The sequence below is a fragment of the Ambystoma mexicanum genome, chromosome 1q, assembly GCF_040938575.1.
Source record: "Ambystoma mexicanum isolate Mex_15411 chromosome 1q, UKY_AmexF1_1, whole genome shotgun sequence".
Taxonomy (NCBI): domain Eukaryota; kingdom Metazoa; phylum Chordata; class Amphibia; order Caudata; family Ambystomatidae; genus Ambystoma; species Ambystoma mexicanum.
Window position 1 is genome coordinate 1528173177 of NC_090922.1, and position 24418 is coordinate 1528197594.

Genomic DNA, 24418 nt, shown 5'->3' on the forward strand with positions numbered 1-24418 from the left:
AGGTCAATCTAGATCCGGCTGAGGGTCAGCTGGTCGCACTGGACGAGGCAGAACTGAAGGTGGTTGGGGAGGCGGGGGTAGGTGGGCCAAAGGTGGTAGCCTGGAGGTGGTTGGGTAGAAGTTGTTGATCCTAAAGTGGTTGGGCTGGAGGCAGCAGCAAATAAGGCGCTTGGGACAGAATTGTTGGTTCAGAGGGGTTGCTGCATGTGAAGTGGTTGCGACAGAATTGTTGGTTCAGAGGGGTTGCTGCATGTGAAGTGGTTGCGACAGATTGTTGGTTCAGAGGGGTTGCTGCATGTGAAGTGGTTGCGACAGAATTGCTGGTTCAGAGGGGTTGCTGCATGTGAAGTGGTTGGGACAGATTGTTGGTTCAGAGGGGTTGCTGCATGTGAAGTGATTGGGACAGAATTGCTGGTTCAGAGGGGTTTCTGCATGTGAAGTGGTTGGGACAGAATTGTTGGTTCAGAGGGGTTGCTGCATGTGAAGTGGCTGGGACAGAATTGCTGGTTCAGAGGGGTTGCTGCATGTGAAGTGGCTGGGACAGAATTGCTGGTTCAGAGGGGTTGCTGCATGTGAAGTGGTTGCGACAGAATTGCTGGTTCAGAAGGGTTGCTGCATGTGAAGTGGTTGCGACAGAATTGTTGGTTCAGAGGGGTTGCTGCATGTGAAGTGGCTGGGACAGAATTGTTGGTTCAGAGGGAATGCTGCATGTGAAGTGGTTGGGACAGATTGTTGGTTCAGATGGGTTGCTGCATGTGAAGTGGTTGGGACAGAATTGCTGGTTCAGAGGGGTTGCTGCATGTGAAGTGGCTGGGACAGAATTGCTGGTTCAGAGGGGTTGCTGCATGTGAAGTGGCTGGGACAGAATTGCTGGTTCAGAGGGGTTGCTGCATGTGAAGTGGTTGCGACAGAATTGCTGGTTCAGAAGGGTTGCTGCATGTGAAGTGGTTGCGACAGAATTGTTGGTTCAGAGGGGTTGCTGCATGTGAAGTGGCTGGGACAGAATTGTTGGTTCAGAGGGAATGCTGCATGTGAAGTGGTTGGGACAGATTGTTGGTTCAGATGGGTTGCTGCATGTGAAGTGGTTGGGACAGAATTGCTGGTTCAGAGGGGTTGCTGCATGTGAAGTGGTTGGGACAGAATTGCTGGTTCAGAGGGGTTTCTGCATGTGAAGTGGTTGGGACAGAATTGTTGGTTCAGAGGGGTTGCTGCATGTGAAGTGGCTGGGACAGAATTGCTGGTTCAGAGGGGTTGCTGCATGTGAAGTGGCTGGGACAGAATTGCTGGTTCAGAGGGGTTGCTGCATGTGAAGTGGTTGCGACAGAATTGCTGGTTCAGAAGGGTTGCTGCATGTGAAGTGGTTGCGACAGAATTGTTGGTTCAGAGGGGTTGCTGCATGTGAAGTGGCTGGGACAGAATTGTTGGTTCAGAGGGAATGCTGCATGTGAAGTGGTTGGGACAGATTGTTGGTTCAGATGGGTTGCTGCATGTGAAGTGGTTGGGACAGAATTGCTGGTCCAGAGGGGTTGCTGCATGTGAAGTGGTTGGGACAGAATTGCTGGTTCAGAGGGGTTGCTGCATGTGAAGTGGTTGGGACAGAATTGCTGGTTCAGAGGGGTTGCTGCATGTGAAGTGGTTGGGACTGAATTGCTGGTTCAGAGGGGTTTCTGCATGTGAAGTGGTTGGGACAGAATTGCTGGTTCAGAGGGGTTGCTGCATGTGAAGTGGTTGGGACAGATTGTTGGTTCAGAGGGGTTGCTGCATGTGAAGTGGTTGGGACAGAATTGCAGGTTCTGAGGGGTTGCTGCATGTGAAGTGGTTGGGACAGAATTGCAGGTTCTGAGGGGTTGCTGCATGTGAAGTGGTTGGGACAGAATTGCTGGTTCAGAGGGGTTGCTGCATGTGAAGTGGTTGGGACAGAATTGATGGTTCAGGAGGGTTGCTGCATGTGAAGTGGTTGGGACAGAATTGCTGGTTCAGAGGGGTTGCTGCATGTGAAGTGGTTGGGACAGAATTGCTGGTTCAGAGGGGTTGCTGCATGTGAAGTGGTTGGGACAGAATTTCTGGTTCAGAGGGGTTGCTGCATGTGAAGTGGTTGGGACAGAATTGATGGTTCAGAGGGGTTGCTGCATGTGAAGTGGTTGGGACAGATTGTTGGTTCAGAGGGGTTGCTGCATGTGAAGTGGTTGGGACTGAATTGCTGGTTCAGAGGGGTTGCTGCATGTGAAGTGGCTGGGACAGAATTGTTGGTTCAGAGGGAATGCTGCATGTGAAGTGGTTGGGACAGATTGTTGGTTCAGATGGGTTGCTGCATGTGAAGTGGTTGGGACAGAATTGCTGGTTCAGAGGGGTTGCTGCATGTGAAGTGGTTGGGACAGAATTGCTGGTTCAGAGGGGTTGCTGCATGTGAAGTGGCTGGGACAGAATTGCTGGTTCAGAGGGGTTTCTGCATGTGAAGTGGTTGGGACAGAATTGTTGGTTCAGAGGGGTTGCTGCATGTGAAGTGGCTGGGACAGAATTGCTGGTTCAGAGGGGTTGCTGCATGTGAAGTGGCTGGGACAGAATTGCTGGTTCAGAGGGGTTGCTGCATGTGAAGTGGTTGCGACAGAATTGCTGGTTCAGAAGGGTTGCTGCATGTGAAGTGGTTGCGACAGAATTGTTGGTTCAGAGGGGTTGCTGCATGTGAAGTGGCTGGGACAGAATTGTTGGTTCAGAGGGAATGCTGCATGTGAAGTGGTTGGGACAGATTGTTGGTTCAGATGGGTTGCTGCATGTGAAGTGGTTGGGACAGAATTGCTGGTTCAGAGGGGTTGCTGCATGTGAAGTGGTTGGGACAGAATTGCTGGTTCAGAGGGGTTGCTGCATGTGAAGTGGTTGGGACAGAATTGCTGGTTCAGAGGGGTTGCTGCATGTGAAGTGGTTGGGACTGAATTGCTGGTTCAGAGGGGTTTCTGCATGTGAAGTGGTTGGGACAGAATTGCTGGTTCAGAGGGGTTGCTGCATGTGAAGTGGTTGGGACAGATTGTTGGTTCAGAGGGGTTGCTGCATGTGAAGTGGTTGGGACAGAATTGCAGGTTCTGAGGGGTTGCTGCATGTGAAGTGGTTGGGACAGAATTGCAGGTTCTGAGGGGTTGCTGCATGTGAAGTGGTTGGGACAGAATTGCTGGTTCAGAGGGGTTGCTGCATGTGAAGTGGTTGCGACAGATTGTTGGTTCAGAGGGGTTGCTGCATGTGAAGTGGTTGCGACAGAATTGCTGGTTCAGAGGGGTTGCTGCATGTGAAGTGGTTGGGACAGATTGTTGGTTCAGAGGGGTTGCTGCATGTGAAGTGATTGGGACAGAATTGCTGGTTCAGAGGGGTTTCTGCATGTGAAGTGGTTGGGACAGAATTGTTGGTTCAGAGGGGTTGCTGCATGTGAAGTGGCTGGGACAGAATTGCTGGTTCAGAGGGGTTGCTGCATGTGAAGTGGCTGGGACAGAATTGCTGGTTCAGAGGGGTTGCTGCATGTGAAGTGGTTGCGACAGAATTGCTGGTTCAGAAGGGTTGCTGCATGTGAAGTGGTTGCGACAGAATTGTTGGTTCAGAGGGGTTGCTGCATGTGAAGTGGCTGGGACAGAATTGTTGGTTCAGAGGGAATGCTGCATGTGAAGTGGTTGGGACAGATTGTTGGTTCAGATGGGTTGCTGCATGTGAAGTGGTTGGGACAGAATTGCTGGTTCAGAGGGGTTGCTGCATGTGAAGTGGCTGGGACAGAATTGCTGGTTCAGAGGGGTTGCTGCATGTGAAGTGGCTGGGACAGAATTGCTGGTTCAGAGGGGTTGCTGCATGTGAAGTGGTTGCGACAGAATTGCTGGTTCAGAAGGGTTGCTGCATGTGAAGTGGTTGCGACAGAATTGTTGGTTCAGAGGGGTTGCTGCATGTGAAGTGGCTGGGACAGAATTGTTGGTTCAGAGGGAATGCTGCATGTGAAGTGGTTGGGACAGATTGTTGGTTCAGATGGGTTGCTGCATGTGAAGTGGTTGGGACAGAATTGCTGGTTCAGAGGGGTTGCTGCATGTGAAGTGGTTGGGACAGAATTGCTGGTTCAGAGGGGTTTCTGCATGTGAAGTGGTTGGGACAGAATTGTTGGTTCAGAGGGGTTGCTGCATGTGAAGTGGCTGGGACAGAATTGCTGGTTCAGAGGGGTTGCTGCATGTGAAGTGGCTGGGACAGAATTGCTGGTTCAGAGGGGTTGCTGCATGTGAAGTGGTTGCGACAGAATTGCTGGTTCAGAAGGGTTGCTGCATGTGAAGTGGTTGCGACAGAATTGTTGGTTCAGAGGGGTTGCTGCATGTGAAGTGGCTGGGACAGAATTGTTGGTTCAGAGGGAATGCTGCATGTGAAGTGGTTGGGACAGATTGTTGGTTCAGATGGGTTGCTGCATGTGAAGTGGTTGGGACAGAATTGCTGGTCCAGAGGGGTTGCTGCATGTGAAGTGGTTGGGACAGAATTGCTGGTTCAGAGGGGTTGCTGCATGTGAAGTGGTTGGGACAGAATTGCTGGTTCAGAGGGGTTGCTGCATGTGAAGTGGTTGGGACTGAATTGCTGGTTCAGAGGGGTTTCTGCATGTGAAGTGGTTGGGACAGAATTGCTGGTTCAGAGGGGTTGCTGCATGTGAAGTGGTTGGGACAGATTGTTGGTTCAGAGGGGTTGCTGCATGTGAAGTGGTTGGGACAGAATTGCAGGTTCTGAGGGGTTGCTGCATGTGAAGTGGTTGGGACAGAATTGCAGGTTCTGAGGGGTTGCTGCATGTGAAGTGGTTGGGACAGAATTGCTGGTTCAGAGGGGTTGCTGCATGTGAAGTGGTTGGGACAGAATTGATGGTTCAGGAGGGTTGCTGCATGTGAAGTGGTTGGGACAGAATTGCTGGTTCAGAGGGGTTGCTGCATGTGAAGTGGTTGGGACAGAATTGCTGGTTCAGAGGGGTTGCTGCATGTGAAGTGGTTGGGACAGAATTTCTGGTTCAGAGGGGTTGCTGCATGTGAAGTGGTTGGGACAGAATTGATGGTTCAGAGGGGTTGCTGCATGTGAAGTGGTTGGGACAGATTGTTGGTTCAGAGGGGTTGCTGCATGTGAAGTGGTTGGGACTGAATTGCTGGTTCAGAGGGGTTGCTGCATGTGAAGTGGCTGGGACAGAATTGTTGGTTCAGAGGGAATGCTGCATGTGAAGTGGTTGGGACAGATTGTTGGTTCAGATGGGTTGCTGCATGTGAAGTGGTTGGGACAGAATTGCTGGTTCAGAGGGGTTGCTGCATGTGAAGTGGTTGGGACAGAATTGCTGGTTCAGAGGGGTTGCTGCATGTGAAGTGGCTGGGACAGAATTGCTGGTTCAGAGGGGTTTCTGCATGTGAAGTGGTTGGGACAGAATTGTTGGTTCAGAGGGGTTGCTGCATGTGAAGTGGCTGGGACAGAATTGCTGGTTCAGAGGGGTTGCTGCATGTGAAGTGGCTGGGACAGAATTGCTGGTTCAGAGGGGTTGCTGCATGTGAAGTGGTTGCGACAGAATTGCTGGTTCAGAAGGGTTGCTGCATGTGAAGTGGTTGCGACAGAATTGTTGGTTCAGAGGGGTTGCTGCATGTGAAGTGGCTGGGACAGAATTGTTGGTTCAGAGGGAATGCTGCATGTGAAGTGGTTGGGACAGATTGTTGGTTCAGATGGGTTGCTGCATGTGAAGTGGTTGGGACAGAATTGCTGGTTCAGAGGGGTTGCTGCATGTGAAGTGGTTGGGACAGAATTGCTGGTTCAGAGGGGTTGCTGCATGTGAAGTGGTTGGGACAGAATTGCTGGTTCAGAGGGGTTGCTGCATGTGAAGTGGTTGGGACTGAATTGCTGGTTCAGAGGGGTTTCTGCATGTGAAGTGGTTGGGACAGAATTGCTGGTTCAGAGGGGTTGCTGCATGTGAAGTGGTTGGGACAGATTGTTGGTTCAGAGGGGTTGCTGCATGTGAAGTGGTTGGGACAGAATTGCAGGTTCTGAGGGGTTGCTGCATGTGAAGTGGTTGGGACAGAATTGCAGGTTCTGAGGGGTTGCTGCATGTGAAGTGGTTGGGACAGAATTGCTGGTTCAGAGGGGTTGCTGCATGTGAAGTGGTTGGGACAGAATTGATGGTTCAGGAGGGTTGCTGCATGTGAAGTGGTTGGGACAGAATTGCTGGTTCAGAGGGGTTGCTGCATGTGAAGTGGTTGGGACAGAATTGCTGGTTCAGAGGGGTTGCTGCATGTGAAGTGGTTGGGACAGAATTTCTGGTTCAGAGGGGTTGCTGCATGTGAAGTGGTTGGGACAGAATTGATGGTTCAGAGGGGTTGCTGCATGTGAAGTGGTTGGGACAGATTGTTGGTTCAGAGGGGTTGCTGCATGTGAAGTGGTTGGGACTGAATTGCTGGTTCAGAGGGGTTGCTGCATGTGAAGTGGTTGGGACAGAATTGTTGGTTCAGAGGGGTTGCTGCATGTGAAGTGGCTGGGACAGTAGTTGTTTTTGGAGGGAGTTTGCCAAAGCATGTTCGTCATGTTTCTTTTGCACCAATGGTAGGATATAAGTCATTTATAACGCGCCTGTACTCATAGGCGCGACAAGACAAGGAAGGGGAAGTCAAAGGGGAACAAAACAAACCATCTTACTAGGCCTTACTAGACCAACCACAGAAAGCACTGTGAAATGAGGCATCTTAATGCTCACCAAGGTGTGTGATAGGCATGCCCATATCACAGCTCTAGAAGATGAGTGTGTTGACTTACCTCGCACGATGAGCCTGAAGAATGCGCTCACCAGGGGGCTCTCACCCAGGAACCCCGCACTGTAGACCCCGGCTTGACTCGTGCTGGCCATGGGGATGCGTAGGGTGGCGGTGCCGTCGTTCATGTCTGCCCTGTATGTAACCTGGTAGAAGGTACCTGAGGAGAGATGAAGGAAGTAGTGAGGTCCCTCAAATAAATGGCAGGGCAAGGACTTGGAGGTGTTGGGCCAGTGAAGGAGGCATGGCAGGAGGGGGAGGAAGGTTACAAAAGGATAGGAGAGGCATAAGGAAGCGCCTGAGGACTTCAGCACCTACATTGTGTGTGCTCCTACACCTCATGTGTTTAGTGGTGTAGTAAAGCTGCATTTGATCGCAGCCTCTGTTGAGTGTGGAGGCCAAGGATAGGATACGATGAAATCCAGCACAGACAGTGTCCCTTCAGAAGGCCACTCCTCAACCATGGACAGGGTATGATGTAATCCTTCACAGGCAATGCCCCTTCAGAATGTCACTCCTCAGCCATAGACATGATACAAAGTAATCCTGCACAGGCAATGTCCCTTCAGAAGGCCACTGCTCAGCCATGGATAGGTTACAATGTAATCCTGCACAGGCAATGTCCCTTCAGAAGGTCACTCCTCAGCCAGGGACAGCATACAATGTAATCCTGCACAGGCAAAGTCCCTTCAGACGGCACTCCTCGGCCATGGACAGGATACAATGTAATCCTGCACAGACAATGCCCCTTCAGAAGGCCACTCCTCAGCCATGGACAGGATACAATGTAATCCTGCACAGGAAATGTCCCTTCAGAAGGCCACTCCTCCGCCAGGGACAGCATATAATACAATCCTGCACAGGCAATGTCCCTCAGAAGGGCACTCCTCAGCCATGGACAGGATACAATGTAATCCTGCACAGGCAATGTCCCTTCAGAAGGCACTCCTCAGCCATGGACAGGATACAATGTAATCCTGCACAGGCAATGCCCCTTCAGAAGGCCACTCCTCAGCCATGGACAGGATAGAATGTAATCCTGCACAGGCAATGTCCCTTCAGAAGGGCACGCCTCAGCCAGGGACATCATACAATGTAAGGTCACTCCTCAACTATTGACAGGATACAATGTAATCCTGCACAGGCAATGTCCCTTCAGAAAGCCGCTCCTCAGCCATGGACAGGATACAATGTAATCCTGCATGGGCAATGTCCCTTCAGAAGGCCACTCCTCAGCCTGGACAGGATACAATTTAATCCTGCACAGGCAATGTCCCTTCAGAAAGCCGCTCCTCAGCCATGGACAGGATACAATGTAATCCTGCACGGGCAATGTTCCTTCAGAAGGCCACTCCTCAGCCATGGACAGGATACAATGTAATCCTGCATGGGCAATGTCCCTTCAGAAGGCCACTCCTCAGCCTGGACAGGATACAATTTAATCCTGCACAGGCAATGTCCCTTCAGAAGGCCACTCCTCAGCCATTGACAGGATACAATGTAATCCTGCACAGGCAATGTCCCTTCAGAACACCCGGGACATCTAAGGCATGTAGACTTGCTATAGTGTAGCCCGTACAGTCCTCTAATTAGAAGCTGCAGCCTAGTGTGATGCAGAGAAAGTAACCAGCATGTGTGTTTAACACAAAGACACAGTAACAAAGCGTCGCAAAATACACCTTATGAATTAATGTTTTGATCTTCATTGCTCAAATCTGTTCTATTTCTGAAAATCATATAATGACTCCACCTGACATAATAATGTGCAATATCAAAGGCCTGTGTAAATGCTAACTAACTCAACACTTACACAAGCTTCCGCAGTGAAACAAACATTATAATCACCACTAATGACTGATGCTGAGATTGCAGTGTTATGGGAGCCCCTCTACCGGGAATGTACATGGCTCAAATACCCGGCTTCATGGATCTCTTTCACCGGGCTTTAGCTCACTACACCCTTCACAGAGGAGAAACATCCATTTGCATATTAGTAAGCAAGTCTCTTCTGAATAATAGCACCGTCAGCAAACTCAGACATGTGACCGAAACATGTCTCTGGGTTGGCTGATGGTACTCTTGTTCAGAGCAGGTTTGCTTGGCATTTCCGTGCTGGGCTGCCCCATGTGGGTGGGAAAAGACTGATATGCACATGGATATTTCTCCTCTTTGAAGGGTTCAGTGACTTAAAACGTGGTTGTGGTCCCTCCTGAGTCGATGAAATTCCATAGAAGAGGGTATTTGCCCCATGTCGGTTCTCAGTAGAGGGGCTCGCACACTCTTGCATGATCTCTCTGCAGACCCTGTCAAGGGGACACTTGTCCAGCCTCCATCATCAAGGAAGGTGCAAAAAACCTAGGCCCCTTCATCACCACCCTGATAAATACTTCCTTCTCGACCAACCAGGTACCTAATAACCTCTAGGAAGCCTGGGTGATTCCCCTCCTAAAAAAAAACAACCTTGATTCAAATATCCCCACATCCCCACAAACTATAGGCCCATCACCACCATCTCATTTCTTCTAAAAATCTTGAACCGGGTGCCCTACTTGCAAATTCAGAAGCATTTATAGGAAAATGAACTTCTAGGCCTTAGACAATCGGGCTTCAGGCCGAGACACGGTACCAAGACAGCTCTCCTTGATCTAAAGATCCAAATGGACGAGGCGAAGGACAAAGGTAAGCTAGCAATCCTCCTACTCCTAGACCTATCAGCGGCCTTCGACCTCGTCGACCACCAAATTCTCACAAAGCACATTACTTCAGCTGCAGCATTCTCCACAAATGCATCTGAGTGGGTCAATTCCTTTCTCTCAAATAGGACCACTCGAGTCTTCTCCCCATCAGCCTCAGCAAACTCAACACCCATACTCTGTGGAGTCCCGCAAGCCTCATGTGTGTCACCCACACTATACAATATATTTATAAAGTTGCTATTCGATCTTTTGGACAAACTGGGTGTCATCTACACCAACTATGCGGATGACACCCAAGTCCTCACCCGCCTAACTGGCTGTTACGTCCAAGACTCTAAAATACTGAACGATATATATCTTGAAATCCAAGCGTGGATGGCCACCAATAATTTATGTCTTAATGACGATAAGACTAAGCTAATGATCGTGGGCACTCAGGCACGTTTGAATAAACTCGACTCTAGGTATTCATCGTTTGACATTGATGGTAACAACATCAAAGTATTTAAACAGATAACAACACTGGGGGTTTATCTGTACGCAGCACTATCCATTAAAAAACAAGTCAGCCATTTGGCGACCTCTACAGCCTACACCAATAAACTGATTTACAGCTGTAAATCATACCTATAGACAAGTAGCTGTAACACTCTATTCTTAGGCTCCTCCGAACTCAACCTAAACAGACTTCAGGTCCTCCAGAATAACTCATTAAGAGCAGCACTTAGTTTATCCAGATCCAGCCGAATCTCCACTCTCAGACACAAAGCTAATTGGTTGCCTATTCGTGACAGAATCATACTACGCACCTTGGCTATCACACATAAATGCCTCTCGAATACAGCCCCTAAATACCTGTCTGACAAAATATGCAAACTTCCAGCCTCACGCACCACCAGATCGACTTACTCATTCAATCTGGTGGTACCAAGGTACAACCCAAAGACAGCTGGAGGAGCTAGCTTCCCGGTGCAAGTTGCAAAACGATGGAACTCCATTCCCATCCAACTCAGACTAGAACCCTCCTTCCTTACCTTCAAAGCCAGAATTAAAAACGGGCTCAATAGTAAGCCTCTAGATTAACTTGACCCCTCCTTACCCCGCCACCTCACAGCACTTCTTCTTCACCACCTTTTGCACTTTCTCCTAATTGACCTCCTATTTCATTCTGTATAAGTGCCTTTTGCTGTCATCCCACCTGTTACCAATTTCCTCTTATCTGGACACTGTACAAACTACTATTTTCAGCAGACCCATCTGTAACCAGGGTCCCTCCGTATGCTTTACTATTTACCTGTTATTGTATGTCTATTGCCTCACATGTATGCAACTCATATGTTTCTCAAGTGCCCAGTTACCCCAAGATTCGGGGCGCGATATAAATAATAAACAAAGAAACAAATACAAATACAAATACCCTCCTGAGTGGACGAAGTTAAATATAACAGGGTATTTGATTCATGGTTGTTCTCAGTAGAGGGGCTCCCACACTCCTGCATGATCTCTGCAGACCTTCCTGAGTGGATGAAATTCCACAGAATAGGATATTTGACACACTTTCGTTCTCAGTCGAGGGGCTCCCTCACTCTTGCATGATCTCTCTGGAGACCTTCCTGAGTGGGAGAAATTCCATAGAACAGGGTTTTTGACCCATGTTCGTTCTTAGTCGAGGGGCTTGCCACTCTTCTTAATATAACAGTATCAATTGCATCATATTAAGGGCTTTGATCTCAATGTTAAAGGCTAATGATAGAGGGCGCCCATGGTATCTGGGGGATAATGGGTGTTCAGAGGCGTCCACTGTTGAACGGCCACAGTACTTAGAAAAACCGTCATATTTTGCCAGGGTGATATAAAGTCTTATGAAAATACACACACTTAGTACTTAAGGGTTTGAAATACAGCCCCCAAGTGACCTGGACTGAATCAGGCCACAGTGTACCCGTGCCACGCCTTGAAGCGCAGGGAGTCACCCTGGGTTGATAATTGACCATTTGTGGGGTGCCCAGTAGAACAGTTCTGTCTTGCTAGATCGAATGTCCTGGCACATATTTGAATACCACAGACCTAGACTCACCCCAACATCATCCCTATTTCTAAAGTCCTACCAAGTCAAGCAAAACCGTTGCCCTCATCAGAGGGCCCTTATAATCTGTTATCGAGTGATGATTAATGGGGCCAATCTCCGGAGCCATCACCAAGAGAGGATGCTTAAACCAAACAGAGCAGACCTCCCCGCGCTGAGCCGGTGAAACCAACTCTACCATAGCAAGATACAACAGATGAGGAAGCACTCCAAACGGTGACCACATGCAGAGAGAACCTTTACTAATGGAGCTCGGCCTGGCAATCCCAAACCATCACTGACAGAAAGGGTCAGTCGGAGATAGAAATGGAAAGGGGAGTTTGGACCACAATGTCCGCTCAGTGTGGGGGAAGCTCCCCCTTTGGTGGTGGCTCATCCGATTGATTAAGAATTCCAATCGCGCCATTACTGCTCATTCCTTCTAATTGTATCCCTGTTACTGTACTCAATCCCCGTTTCCATTCTTATGGAGGGTTCCCTTGCCTTAGAGCTTCCTTCACGCTGATATGTGGTGCAGTAGAACCCGGAGCATTCCACGTGCCAGATGGAATTACCAATAATGATCTCAGAGCCAAATAACCGCACACACTCAAAGAATATGTCAAACTACCTCTTTATTATCAGCTCAATATAGTAGGGTAATCCGGCGAACAACGATTCATAGTCCACACACTCACACTAATAATCTGATTATACAAAGGCTTTATACCTCAATGTATGTCAGCTATGATGTCATCCTACGTGGCAAACATTAAAAACCTATTGACGGGAGGGATTGGCTAAGGGAACATATGTACCGTTATATCATTTAGTTGTTAGTAACATTATTGGATGCCCCTTATCTAGTAGGCCTGCCTTGAACTACACCTCTAAATACGTATAATACAGATTACAGCAGAAAAATAACAACGGATTCGCTTCTGCAACAATGTATAACACACTGCTCAATAGACCCACAGGACTGGTTGGAATTCTCTCCCAACTTTGGACTTTTGCCTCATTAGCAGCAGGTAAGCAAAACGAAACCTAGGTGCAGCGAGCAACGTTAGACTACTACCCACTTGCCCAATTAGTCCATCATCTCTCATCGATCAGGCCCTCAGCCAAGGTCTCTTCTTTATAGTTGATCTTGCAGACTGTTCTTATCTCTGGGACTTTTAAGGGAGTGTCGGTACACCACTATCTTCGTCTGGAGCTTAATGAATAGACCTTGTTCTCTAGTTCTGAATCATGTGTGAGGAGACCACGATTTTGCCCATTTCAACCTTTTTTTTAGTGCTATTTAATTAAATTAGGATGGATGTCATTACTCCTCTTGGCCTCTGGAGACTTTTTTGCTCTACCTCACACATGCTTTCTGCATCCGTTACTGTCCAACACTTGGCACTTCCAGAGGTCTTAGTTTAATCTAAGAGAAATATGTCTTACGTCCATGGCTTAACCTCTTGTCTCCCTTTGTGCCTTGCACTTATTCCTGATTGTGGCATCCTTGATCCCAGGCTAAAGATTATTTGTTCCTCACACTAAGCTGTTTTCCAGCGTCTCTTAGCTCTGCAGCCCTTGTCTGTTTCTGAAGTAGATTGGTTTCAACATGAGTCCGGTGTCCATCTTTTCATCATGGCCGCACTAGTCACGTTATATTTTCTTCTGCAGCAAGCTTCTATATGTCTTACCTACTTTGTGGTTCTGCGTATGTACATTCACTTTGTCTCTTTTCACTTATTTCTTCGTATTTGATTACATGCTTCTCTTTTTGCTTCAGTTACATCGTCATTCTTTAAATATTCATATATTGTTTTAGTGCGTCCTCGCATCTTTCCTTCATGATATCGCTCTGTTCTTGTCAGGTTTCCCTTGTAGCTCTTCTATGTCCAATGGTGTGTGCCGACATTCTTCCACCAAGTCAGTGCGAGGGTACATTCAATACGGTTGTCTGAGTGCACAACGTCTCTGGTATCTTTAAAGCGGTATTGGGACAATACCTGGTGTCACGCATAATGCCAACTTACTGCTATTCAACTATGATGGAGGTGAGGGGCGGGAACTAGAGATGATGTGTACACCTGCCCCTCTACATTATACAGTCCATAAATAGATCTTCAGCTTGTTAAGGGGCTTGATACCCCCAAATGATAGAGATGTTAACTAAGAAAGGAGGTTCATTTCAAACAGAAGTGATTTAGACAGTAAGTAATAAGTGAGAGCTATCAGGCGTAATGGCTGACACCTCCAGCGTCTAAGGCAAGGGATCGAACCCTTGTTGCAGGGAACCGTCTTGTTTTCAAGATGAGCACGTTGCCCCCAAGCTATCCTCCCAGCGCTAGAGTTGGGGGGGTGTCTTTAAATAATAACAATGCTGCATTGAATGATGTATGCTGGGACGGGGAGGGGTACGAGGAACATAAACCCAGGACATGGACTGGGCAATATTTGATCACTGAGAGACTCAGGCCAGTATTTACATACTTAGAAATGAATAGTCTGAGGGTAGACTGCAGGAAAGCTAAGTTGGGTGGTTAGTTTGGATAAGAAGTGAATTCTCCCAATTTTAAATGTTTGATCTTAGTTTCTAAATGCTGATCTCTTTCTTTACATTCTCTCTAGAGCCTGAGTAGAAATATGGAAAAGGCACATGTCACTCTCCTGGTCTGACACAGTGGGCCTCATGACACGTTGTGCGGTAAAAATCGGAATTTTACGGCATGGCGCTATTAGCTTCTCCGCCCTCGCAAAAGACCGCTAATAGCGTCCCATTACGAGTTCGCGGACACGAGCATAGCGCCATGCCGTAAATGACATTACCGCCATGCCGCAATAGTCCACAAAATGCCCATTACCGGCCTCGACCAAAGTGCTGATAGCACCTCCTCCCTCACGCAACATGCAAATAGCGGTCACCGCTATTAGCGGACACCGTTAAAAAGCGGAACCGGAAATAGCGTCATCGCACAGGAACGGGAAAGAGAACGGCGGCCATCTTTAAAAACACAAACCATTGCCATCCTCTGCATCCAGGACATCTTTCCGGAGAACTCTGACTCCAGGACTGCCTGAAGATGTCAAAGGCCCTGAAAAAAAACCTATGATCTACAGCGGAAAGAGAAATTCACACCAGAGGAGCTCATAATGCTGACTAGCACACTTGCAGCCAATGCCGAAGTCGTCTTCGCCAATGATATGCGCCGGGAGGCGATCATCAAGAAAAAGGCCATCTGGGACGAAGTTGCCCGCAAAGTTAGTGCGGTGGGCACTACCACCCGCAGTGTGAAGGACTGCCGTAAGAGGTGGGACGACCTCCGGCTACGTGTGCGGAATATCCTATCAGTCAACCGCAACCTTGCAATGGCCACAGGAGGTGGCACAGAATCACCTCTGAAGATGAAGGAGTGGGAGGAGACATGCGCCTCCACAATAGGAGTCAAAGCCATAGAGGGGGTCGGAGACATGGAGCATGGTGTGGCCATCTCATCTGATGGAGGTGAATGTATACGTCAAACAATGCACAGTGAAGGGTGAGGGGGTACCCCAAGCATGTGTCGATGACCAGGCCATTGATCCTGCCACACACATACATGCATGCATCACCATATACACGTGCAATACTGACCCATCAATGCATGACCAACCCAACATCCCCATTACAAGAATCACTGATGAATAGGCCCCAATGCATAGAGCAGCGTGACGTGAACATTCTGCATGAGGCACCTAGACCGATTAACAATGATATACCCTATTTATGTCCTCCACAGGATCACCGACAGCCACTGGAGACACAAGCACTGCAGCACATACTCCCCCAGCAGCCAAAAAAGCCAGAATGCATGAGAGAGGTGACACCGCCACCACCTCCAGGGGAACTGGGAGGACAGTCCATCTGCAGAGGGCCAAGGGCAGCAGGAGCACCATTTCATCACAGCCTGAGGGCACGGCTCCTGTTGTAGCTGAACCCACGCAAGTGTGCCCCATCATTGCTGAGATGAGCACGGAGGGCATGCACTCCGCAGCCACCAGCTCCACTGGGGAGGCAGCAGCCACCGCACCGGCCACTGACGATGAGGACGCAATCGACGTCCTACAACTCATCCATAACCCCAGCCCAACATGGTCCATTGAGGGGAGTCCAAGGGCAACGTCCGGATCTGCTACCCAGGGAGCACATGACACCCACACTGTAGAAGGTGCATGGAGTCCTCAGCTGTCCTCACCGGATGCCGGAAGCACGGACCAGGGCGCACCATCCAGCCCAGCAGCACCTACCACCCTGGCACACCTTGCAACCATCACCCGGAGGCAGGAAGACATTACTGCGCTGGTCGCCCAGCATGTGGCCGAGACATGCCGTCTAAGGGATGACCTCAAAAAATATGCAGGGCAAACAAAGGAGGCCATTGAGGCCTGCACTGACAGGATATGCCAGGAGATGGGCCAACTCCGCCAGGCCATTCTACGTATTGGGGACATCATGGAGCAGCATCACCAACCTCCAACACAGGATCGAGCAGGAACCTCTTCCTCACCGAGTTCCCAGCAGACCAGCCCCCTGCTCCGCTCACTGCGCAACCTGAGGCGCCCCGCATCACAGCAACCCGATGTCGGTGGAGGCCCTGATGCTTAGCTCCACCAAGGCCCAGGTGGCACATGTGGTGCAGGAAACATTATAGACACCATGAGACTCACCTGGGTGTTTTGGGGGGAAGGGGGTAAGGGTGCATTTGGGTGTTTGGGGGGGGGTAAGGGTGCATTTGGGTGTGTTGGGGGGGAGGGGGGTAAGGGTGCATTTGGGTGTGTTGGGGGGAGGGGGGTAAGGGTGCATTTGGGTGTGTTGGGGGGGATGGGGGTAAGGGTGCATTTGGGTGTGTTGGGGGGGTAAGGGTGCATTTGGGTGTGTTGGGGGGAGGGGGGTAAGGGTGCTTTAGGGTTGTGTTGGGGTGTTGCACTTCTTATCACATTCAACAATATCCGTCTCCGTCCATGCTTTTTCACCTTTGTGCCTGATGGGATTTCAGATTCAGATGCTGACGCACATCGTGTGCCTCCTTGGCATTGCCTCTTGCATGTCCTGCCGGGGCATTCCACTCGTACTCATCCCCATCCACATCATGCTCTTCTGGTGGTTGCATGTCAATTTCAGGTGGCATTGGCACAGTCCATCATATGCACATTTTTTGATGCTCTACACATGCCTTGGTTATCTTTGCCACTTTGACACGGCTGTACAGGAGTGCCTCACACAGGCTGCTTAGGCAGCGGAGCACTGTCATTGGAAGGCTGACTGCCAGCTCTATCACGACGCAGGTACGGGGATGTGCAATATTGTTGTCCTCTTCCTGCTGGTTCTGTGGGTTCCGTACAGGGGTTGGGAGCCACCTCCTCAGTGGATAGCTGGCATCGCCTGTATGGTGTGAGGAATGGGTACCTGTTACGGGTCACCTCTGGTGCGGCCTGTTGTTGTTGGTGCTGCACTGCTATCATGTAGTCAAGCCCGTTATGTCATGCTGCTGCTATTGGGACCATCTTGGTGTGGGAAGGGGTGTGGGTAGGGGTGTGGTGTGCTCTTTTGTGCTGCATGTCTCCATTGCATGCACCTGTCCTGATTGTGTCTACCTGTGGTAGATGGGTACACTGCTCAGGTCTCTTAACGGGTGCTTTTCGATGCTGTTATTAGCGCCATGCCGGTAAGGGGTTTTTAGGTGTATTCCATGCCGCTAATGCCATGTCCGCATGGCTTGTGATGGCCTGGTATTAGCGCCATGGCGCTAATTACGGCCTGGGGGTCGCGCGCCCGCGGCCTTGCCGCTATTAGTGGCACCGTAATTAACGGGTGCGCTGATAGCGGTGGGTCCGGGTCGTGATTGGCTTAGGAAATTAACGGCACCGGTAAATCTTTACCGGTACCGGTATTCCATTACCGCACAACGTGTAATGAGGCCCAGTGTCCTAAACCTTGTTGTGTGGAAGAACTATGCAGGCTGCTATATTCATGTGGCCTCTAGAGGGCAGGCGCGCCACGTGTTTGAACACAAATGAGCATTGCTGGTATATTTCCTCCTTGGCTTTATGTCTGCAAAGGAGGGCAGTAGAAACAAAAGATGTAGGTGAAGAAAAATCAAGCAATGAAAAGAGACCAATAACAAAAACCATGAGAGCAAACCTGTTCACCAACTCAGCTCGGTGACAGCCACTGCAGCTCGGTGACAGCCACTACAGCTTGGTGACAGTGATTACAGCTGACTGACAGCCACTGCAGCTCGGTGACAGCCACTGCAGCTCGATGACAGCCACTGCAGCTTAGTGACAGCCACTGCAGCTCAGTGACAGCCACTGCATCTCGGCGACAGCCACTGCAGCTTGGTGACAGTGATTACAGCTGGCTGACAGCCACTGCAGCTCGGCTACAGCCATTGCAGCTCAGTAACAGCCACTACAGCTCGGTGACAGTGACTAAAGCTTGGTGACAACCTCTGCAGCTCGGTGACTGACACTGCAGCTCAGTGACTGCCACTGCAGCTCGGTGACAGCAACTACAGCTCGGTGACAGCCACTGCAGCTCGGTGACAGCCACTGCAGCTCGGTGACAGCCACTGCAGCTCGGTGACAGCCACTACAGCTCGGTGACAGCCACTGCAGCTCGGTGACAGTGACTAAAGCTCGGTGACAACCTCTGCAGCTCAGTGACTGACACTGCAGCTCAGTGACCACCACTGCAGCTCGGTGAATGCCACTACAGCCTGACGACAGCCACTGCAGCTCAGCGAATGCCACTGCAGCTTGTTGACAGCCACTGCAGCTCATTGACAGTGACTGCATCTGGGTGTCAGCCACTGCAGCTCAGCGACCTCCACTGCAGCTTGTTGACATCCACTGCAGCTCAGTGACAGTGACTACAGCTGGATGACAGCCACTGCAGCTCAGTGACTGCTACTGCAGCTTGTTGACAACCACTGCAGCTCAGTGACAGCTACTGCAGCTCAGTGACAGTGACTACAGCTGGGTGACAGCCACTGCAGCTCAGCGACTGCCACTGCAGCCTGTTGACAGCCACTGCAGCTTGGTGACAGCGACTGCAGCTCAGTGAAAGTGGCTAAAGCTCGGTGACAGCCTCTGCAGCTCAGCGACTGCCACTGCAGCTCGGTGACAGCTTCTGCAGCTCAGTGACTGCCACTACAGCCTGACGACAGCCACTGCAGCTCAGTGACTGAGAATGTAGCTTGTTGACAGCCACTGCAGCTCAGTGACAGTGACTACAGCTGGGTGACAGCCACTGCAGCTCGATGACTGCCACTGCAGCTTGTTGACAGCCACTACAGATTGGTGACAGTGACTAAAGCTCGGTGACAGCCTCTGCAGCTCGGCGACTGCCTCTGGAGCTCGGCGACTGCCTCTGCAGTTCGGTGACTGCCACTACAGCCTGACGAGAGCCACTGCAGCTCGGTGACTGACATTGCAGCTTGTTGACAGCCACTGCAGCTCAGTGACAGTGACTACAGCTGGGTGACAGCCACTGTAGCTCGGTGATTGACAATGTAGCTTGTTGACAGCCAATGCAGCTCAGTGAAAGCCACTGCAGCTCGATGACGGCCACTACAGCTCTGTGACAGCAACTACAGCTCGGTGACAGCCACTGCAGCTCGATGACAGCCACTGCAGCCCGATGACAGTCACTGCAGCCCGAGGACAGTCACTGCAGCTTAGCAACTGCCATTGCAGCTCGGTGACTGCCACTTCAACTCATCAACAGCAACTGCAGCTCAATGACAGCAACTGCAGTTCAGTGATAGCCACTGCAGCTTGGTGACAGCTGCTGAAGCTCAGCGACAGCCACTGCAGCTCAGCGACTGCCACTGCAGCTCAGTGACAGCCACTGCATCTCGGTGACAGCGACTGCAGCTCAGTGACAGTGACTACAGCTGGGTGACAGTGACTACAGCTGGGTGACAGTGACTACAGCTGGGTGCCAGCCACTGCAACTTGGCAACTTCCCTATTTATTTTAAAGCACATGCTTTAGAGTATTTTTTATTGTGAATTGCCCGAATGCTTTATTTTTTTTTCTGTATCAATTTTTCAATCATGGGGGCAGTTTGTTGACAGTCACTGCAGCTCAGTGACAGCGACTGCAGCTCAGTGACAGTGACTACAGTTTGTTGACAGTCACTGCAGCTCGGTGACAGTGACTGCAGCTCAGTGACAGTGACTACAACTGGGTGACAGCCACTGCAGCTCGGCAACTTCCACTGCAGTTTGTTGACAGTCACTGCAGCTCGGTGACAGCGACTGCAGCTCAGTGACAGTGACTACAACTGGGTGACAGCCACTGCAGCTCAGCGACTTCCACTGCAGCTTGTTCACAGCCACTGCAGCTCAGTGACAGCGACTGCAGCTCAGTGACAGTGACTACAACTGGGTGACAGCCACTGCAGCTCGGTGACTGCCACTGCAGCTCTGTGACAGCCACTGCAGCTTGTTGACAGCCACTGCGGATTGGTGACAGTGACTAAAGGATAAATCCTAAGGATCCTAAGGATAAATCCGCCACAACTTTAGCTAAAGAACTCGCAGACTTAGGTTTCTCCCAAAGAGTCCTCACCCCTACTCACTCCAAAGGCTGCACCCTTGACTGGGTCATGGATCACAACTGTGCGTCCAACATTACCTCAAACACTGCCCTTCCTTGGACGGACCACACATGCATCAAATTCCTCATCCCCACCTACCCTAAACCTAAGACTCTCACCCACGCACCACCTGCCACAATAAGAAGTTCTAAAAAACTCAACGCAGACAACTTGCATCCCCACCTTAAAAGCCCCTGCCTAGCACCACCTTTCTCTCAGGACCCAAATATACTATCAGCTATCTTCAATGATACTCTCACCAATGCCATAAACTCTATAGCCCAACTTGAAAGCAAGAAGGAAAAAAATAATTTCACTGAAGAACTCCAAACCCTCCGAGCTCAAAAGCGCCTGTCGCTTAAAAACTGGCAAACGGATCCGAGTGATCTAAATAAGAGCCTCTTCAAACAAATAGCCCTCCAATATAAAAAAGCCATTTTAGCAGCAAAATCCAACTCCTTCAATGATACGATCTCAAAGGCCAACTCCCAAGCTAAAGAACTATTCACAATCTTTAATGAATTAGTCACTTCTCCGGCTACAGCTGACGAGATAACTAAAGATAAAGCCTGGTGTGCCAGCATTCAGTCCGCCATGCTCAACAAAATAAAACTCCTCCAGAACAAAATCTAAAACCACTGCAAAGCCCTCCCAAACCAAAAAACCAACCGCCCTACACAAGACGAGCGTAGTAATCTGAATCACGCTCAATTCCCCTTCAGAAACGTCACTGAACCTGAGGTCCTTAATCTCATCAAAAACCTCAAACCATCCCTCTGCAAAGCAGACATTGCCCTCCCAAAATCATCAAGGAATGCGCCAATGACCTAGCACCCCCGATTACTGCCTTCATTAACGCATCTTTCCAAACAGGAACTGTCCCAAACAATCTCAAGGAAGCCTGGGTGAGGCCACTTCTAAAAAAGGCCACACTTGACCCAGCGCAACCCAACAACTACAGACCGATAACGACCGTCCCGTTCCTCCTAAAAATCCCGGACAAAGCAGCTCACATCCAGATCCAATCATACATAGAAGCTAACTCCATACTAGGCAAAAGACAATCTGGCTTCCGTGTCGGGCATGGAACAGAATCAGCCTTATTAGACCTAAAAAATCAAATCTCACAGATCATGGACAAAGGCAAACCTGCCTTACTCCTCCTCCTCGATCTATCAGCTGCTTTTGACCTGGTAGATCACCAAACACTCACCACCCACCTCACCCATGCAGCCCATTTCTCTAATCAAGCAGCATCCTGCATCACTTCCTTCCTTGAAGGAAGAGCCATGAAGGTCTACTCCGACACAGCTAACGCAGATCCTACCACTATAAACTGCGGTGTCCCCCAAGGATCTTGTACAGCCCCCACCCTCTATAACCTCTTCACAAAACCCCTCTTCGACCTACTTGACTCCATGGGTGTTGCATATACAAACTATGCAGACGACACTCAAGTACTTATACCCTATCTGGACTCTATCACCAAGACGCCACGGCCCTTCACAACATCTATGCCACTATCCAAGCTTGGATTGCAATCAATGGCCTCTGTTTTAACGGGGAGAAGACTGAAATTCTCATCCTGGGCCAGACAAACACATTATCGAAACTAAGCCCCCAATAAAACAACTTCAACATAGACAACTCAACCATCTCCGTATCATCCTTTGTCAAGACTCTAGGTGTTCACATTGATGCAAATCTATCGATGAACAAACAAGTCAGTGCCATAGCCTCTGCATCAGCATTCAGCACCAAACTCATCAATGCCATTAAACCCTACTTATCCCCCCCCAACCGCTTGGCCATAGCTATAGCAACTATAGGAGCCAAACTCGATTATTGCAACGCCCTTATTGCTGGCACCTCCGCCAAAAACATTCACAGACTGCAAACCACACAAAACAATGCCCTCAGAGCCGCCATGAGCATCCCTAGAAGAGACCATATATCCCAGGTCAGACGTGAAGCACGGTGGCTCTGGGTCAAAGACCGTATTACTCTGAAAATCCTCACCATCACTCAGAGGTGCATCAACAAAACCGCTCCAGCATATCTATCTGAACAATATCAAGGACCACATCCACTCGCCCCACCAGAGCTCAGTACACCAACCAGCTACACATACCACGCATAAAGAGAGCCACAGCGGGAGGTCTAGGCTTCTCCTATATTGCACCGAAACTCTGGAACTCACTCCCTGCCACCCTTGGAGCTGAAACTTCCATCTCTGTCTTCCGCAACAACCTCAAGGCCACTCTCCTCAACTAGCAAGTGGAGGACTGCCTCCTCCACTTCTGCCATGTATACTGTAATATAACACAAATGTAATATAACTATAGTGTAGCCTGTATATACACTGCTAATGACCATGTAACTATATTGCAACCTGTGTATATACTGCTAATGACTATGTAACTATATTGTAACCTGTGTATATACTGCTAATGACTATGTAACTAAGTAACTAAGCTTTGTACTGTAACAAGTGCCACGATGTCTTCGGGCTGTTGTGCGCTATATAAATACGAATAAAACAAAAAGACAAACAAAAGCTCGGTGACAGCCTCTGCAGCTCGGCGACTGCCACTGCAGCTCGGTGACAGCCTCTGCAGCTCGGTGACAGCCACTACAGCCTGCCGAAAGCCACTGCAGCTTGTGACTGAAAATGTAGCTTGTTGACAGCCACTGCAGCTCAGTGACAGTGACTACAGCTGGGTGGCAGCCACTGCAGCTCGGTGACTGACAGTGTAGCTCGGTGACAGCAACTACAGCTCGGTGACAGCCACTGCAGCTCGGTGACAGCCACTGCAGCTCGGTGACAGCAACTTCAGCTCAGTGACAGCCACTGCAGCTCAGTGACAGCCACTGCAGCTCGGTGACAGTAAAACTGCAGCTCAATGACAGCGACTGCAGCTCAGTGACAGCGACTGAAGCTCAGTGACAGTCACTGAAGCTCAGTGACAGCGACTGCAGCTCAGTGACAGCGACTGCAGCTCAGTGACAGTCACTGCAGCTATAGTCATGGTTAAGTTATAAGAAGAACACTTTTTTAGAGGCTTTCCAGATCGTATAACTTTGGTCTTGTTTGCAAAGTTTCAGAGAACATTAAAAAGCAAATGAACACCCTCAACAAAAAATGGAGAAAAGAAATGAGACATATAAGCCTGCCCCTGCTACCACTGGCACAGCTGCATTGATATGTTGGGCCACTGGCTGCAGTGGAGCAGTGCCACAGGAAGGAACTCTAATATTATTACTCCCTGATCTGAAGAGGAAAAACGGCATGACATGTTCCTTCAGTTTAAAATCCTAATCTGGCATAACATAACACGTGCAGCATACCATAGCAAACATAGCATTTCAAAGCAGCTAATTCCAAGTAAGGCCTGGAACCGCCCCGCCTGAACCCAAAATAAAGTCTAGAATCACATGCCATGGGCCAATCTCTCAGCAGTAACCAAGCTCGGAGTAGCTCATAGGGCAATAGGCCCATGGCTGAACCAAAAATGCAAAATGCTTCTGTGGGCCAGTTTTTTGGGTCAAAATGGGACACTTTTTTGGCCAATGTGGGCCACTTTTATGAGTTACTTCTCTATGGGGCTAAATGTTTTGACCAGTGTTGCTGAATAAATATTCTTTAAAATGTACAATTTGCATCACATTTTATCAAAAACCTCCCCCTTGGGGTGCAACTGTGGGCCACTTTTTCGTTGGTGCCCGAGATAATGTTATGCTCAAGTCTGACCCTGGCAGTAACGTTTTATGACATCAAGGGGCCAGGCTTCTACACGTTGCTCTGCCAGTTGCAGCGCCCTAGTCCTTTGGATTCTGTTGCCAATGAGATTCACCTTTCTGCCAGTCCATGACAGAAGAACTAACATTCTGGAATTTGCCCCCGGGTGGAGTAAAGGCTGGGTGCCAGGGGCAGAGCCGGGACCTTTGTTAGGGAGAATTTTCTGTTAAGGCTAATTTCCCAAACCTAGTGAGTCCCCCAGCAGCTTTGCTGGATTTTTGGGGTTTAATTTTTTCTCCTGCTAAGAGTGAGACTCTTTTTCTCCCACTCTTAAGCATGATTTAAGAATGTCCTTTGACTATGTAATGTGTTTTATGAGCTATAGGGTCTTTTACTCCATAGGGCTTCATGTGTTTTTGGTATATGTGTTACACAGCACCCTCAGTGCAGTAACACAGGGGTGTCATAGTGACACCCCAACATAGACTCCATACCCTGGGACTGACTACT

General features: G+C 49.6%; 1 protein-coding gene across 1 annotated transcript in view; it reads right to left on the bottom strand.

Annotated features, from left to right (window-relative positions):
* The window catches only part of TIE1 (tyrosine kinase with immunoglobulin like and EGF like domains 1), a 538492-nt gene that overhangs the window by 284342 nt on the left and 229732 nt on the right, over positions 1–24418 (bottom strand). Inside the window, exon 4 of the mRNA XM_069642443.1 lies at positions 6775–6930. Within this exon, the coding sequence (XP_069498544.1) occupies positions 6775–6930 (156 nt within the window). The remainder of the gene's footprint in view (positions 1–6774; positions 6931–24418) is intronic.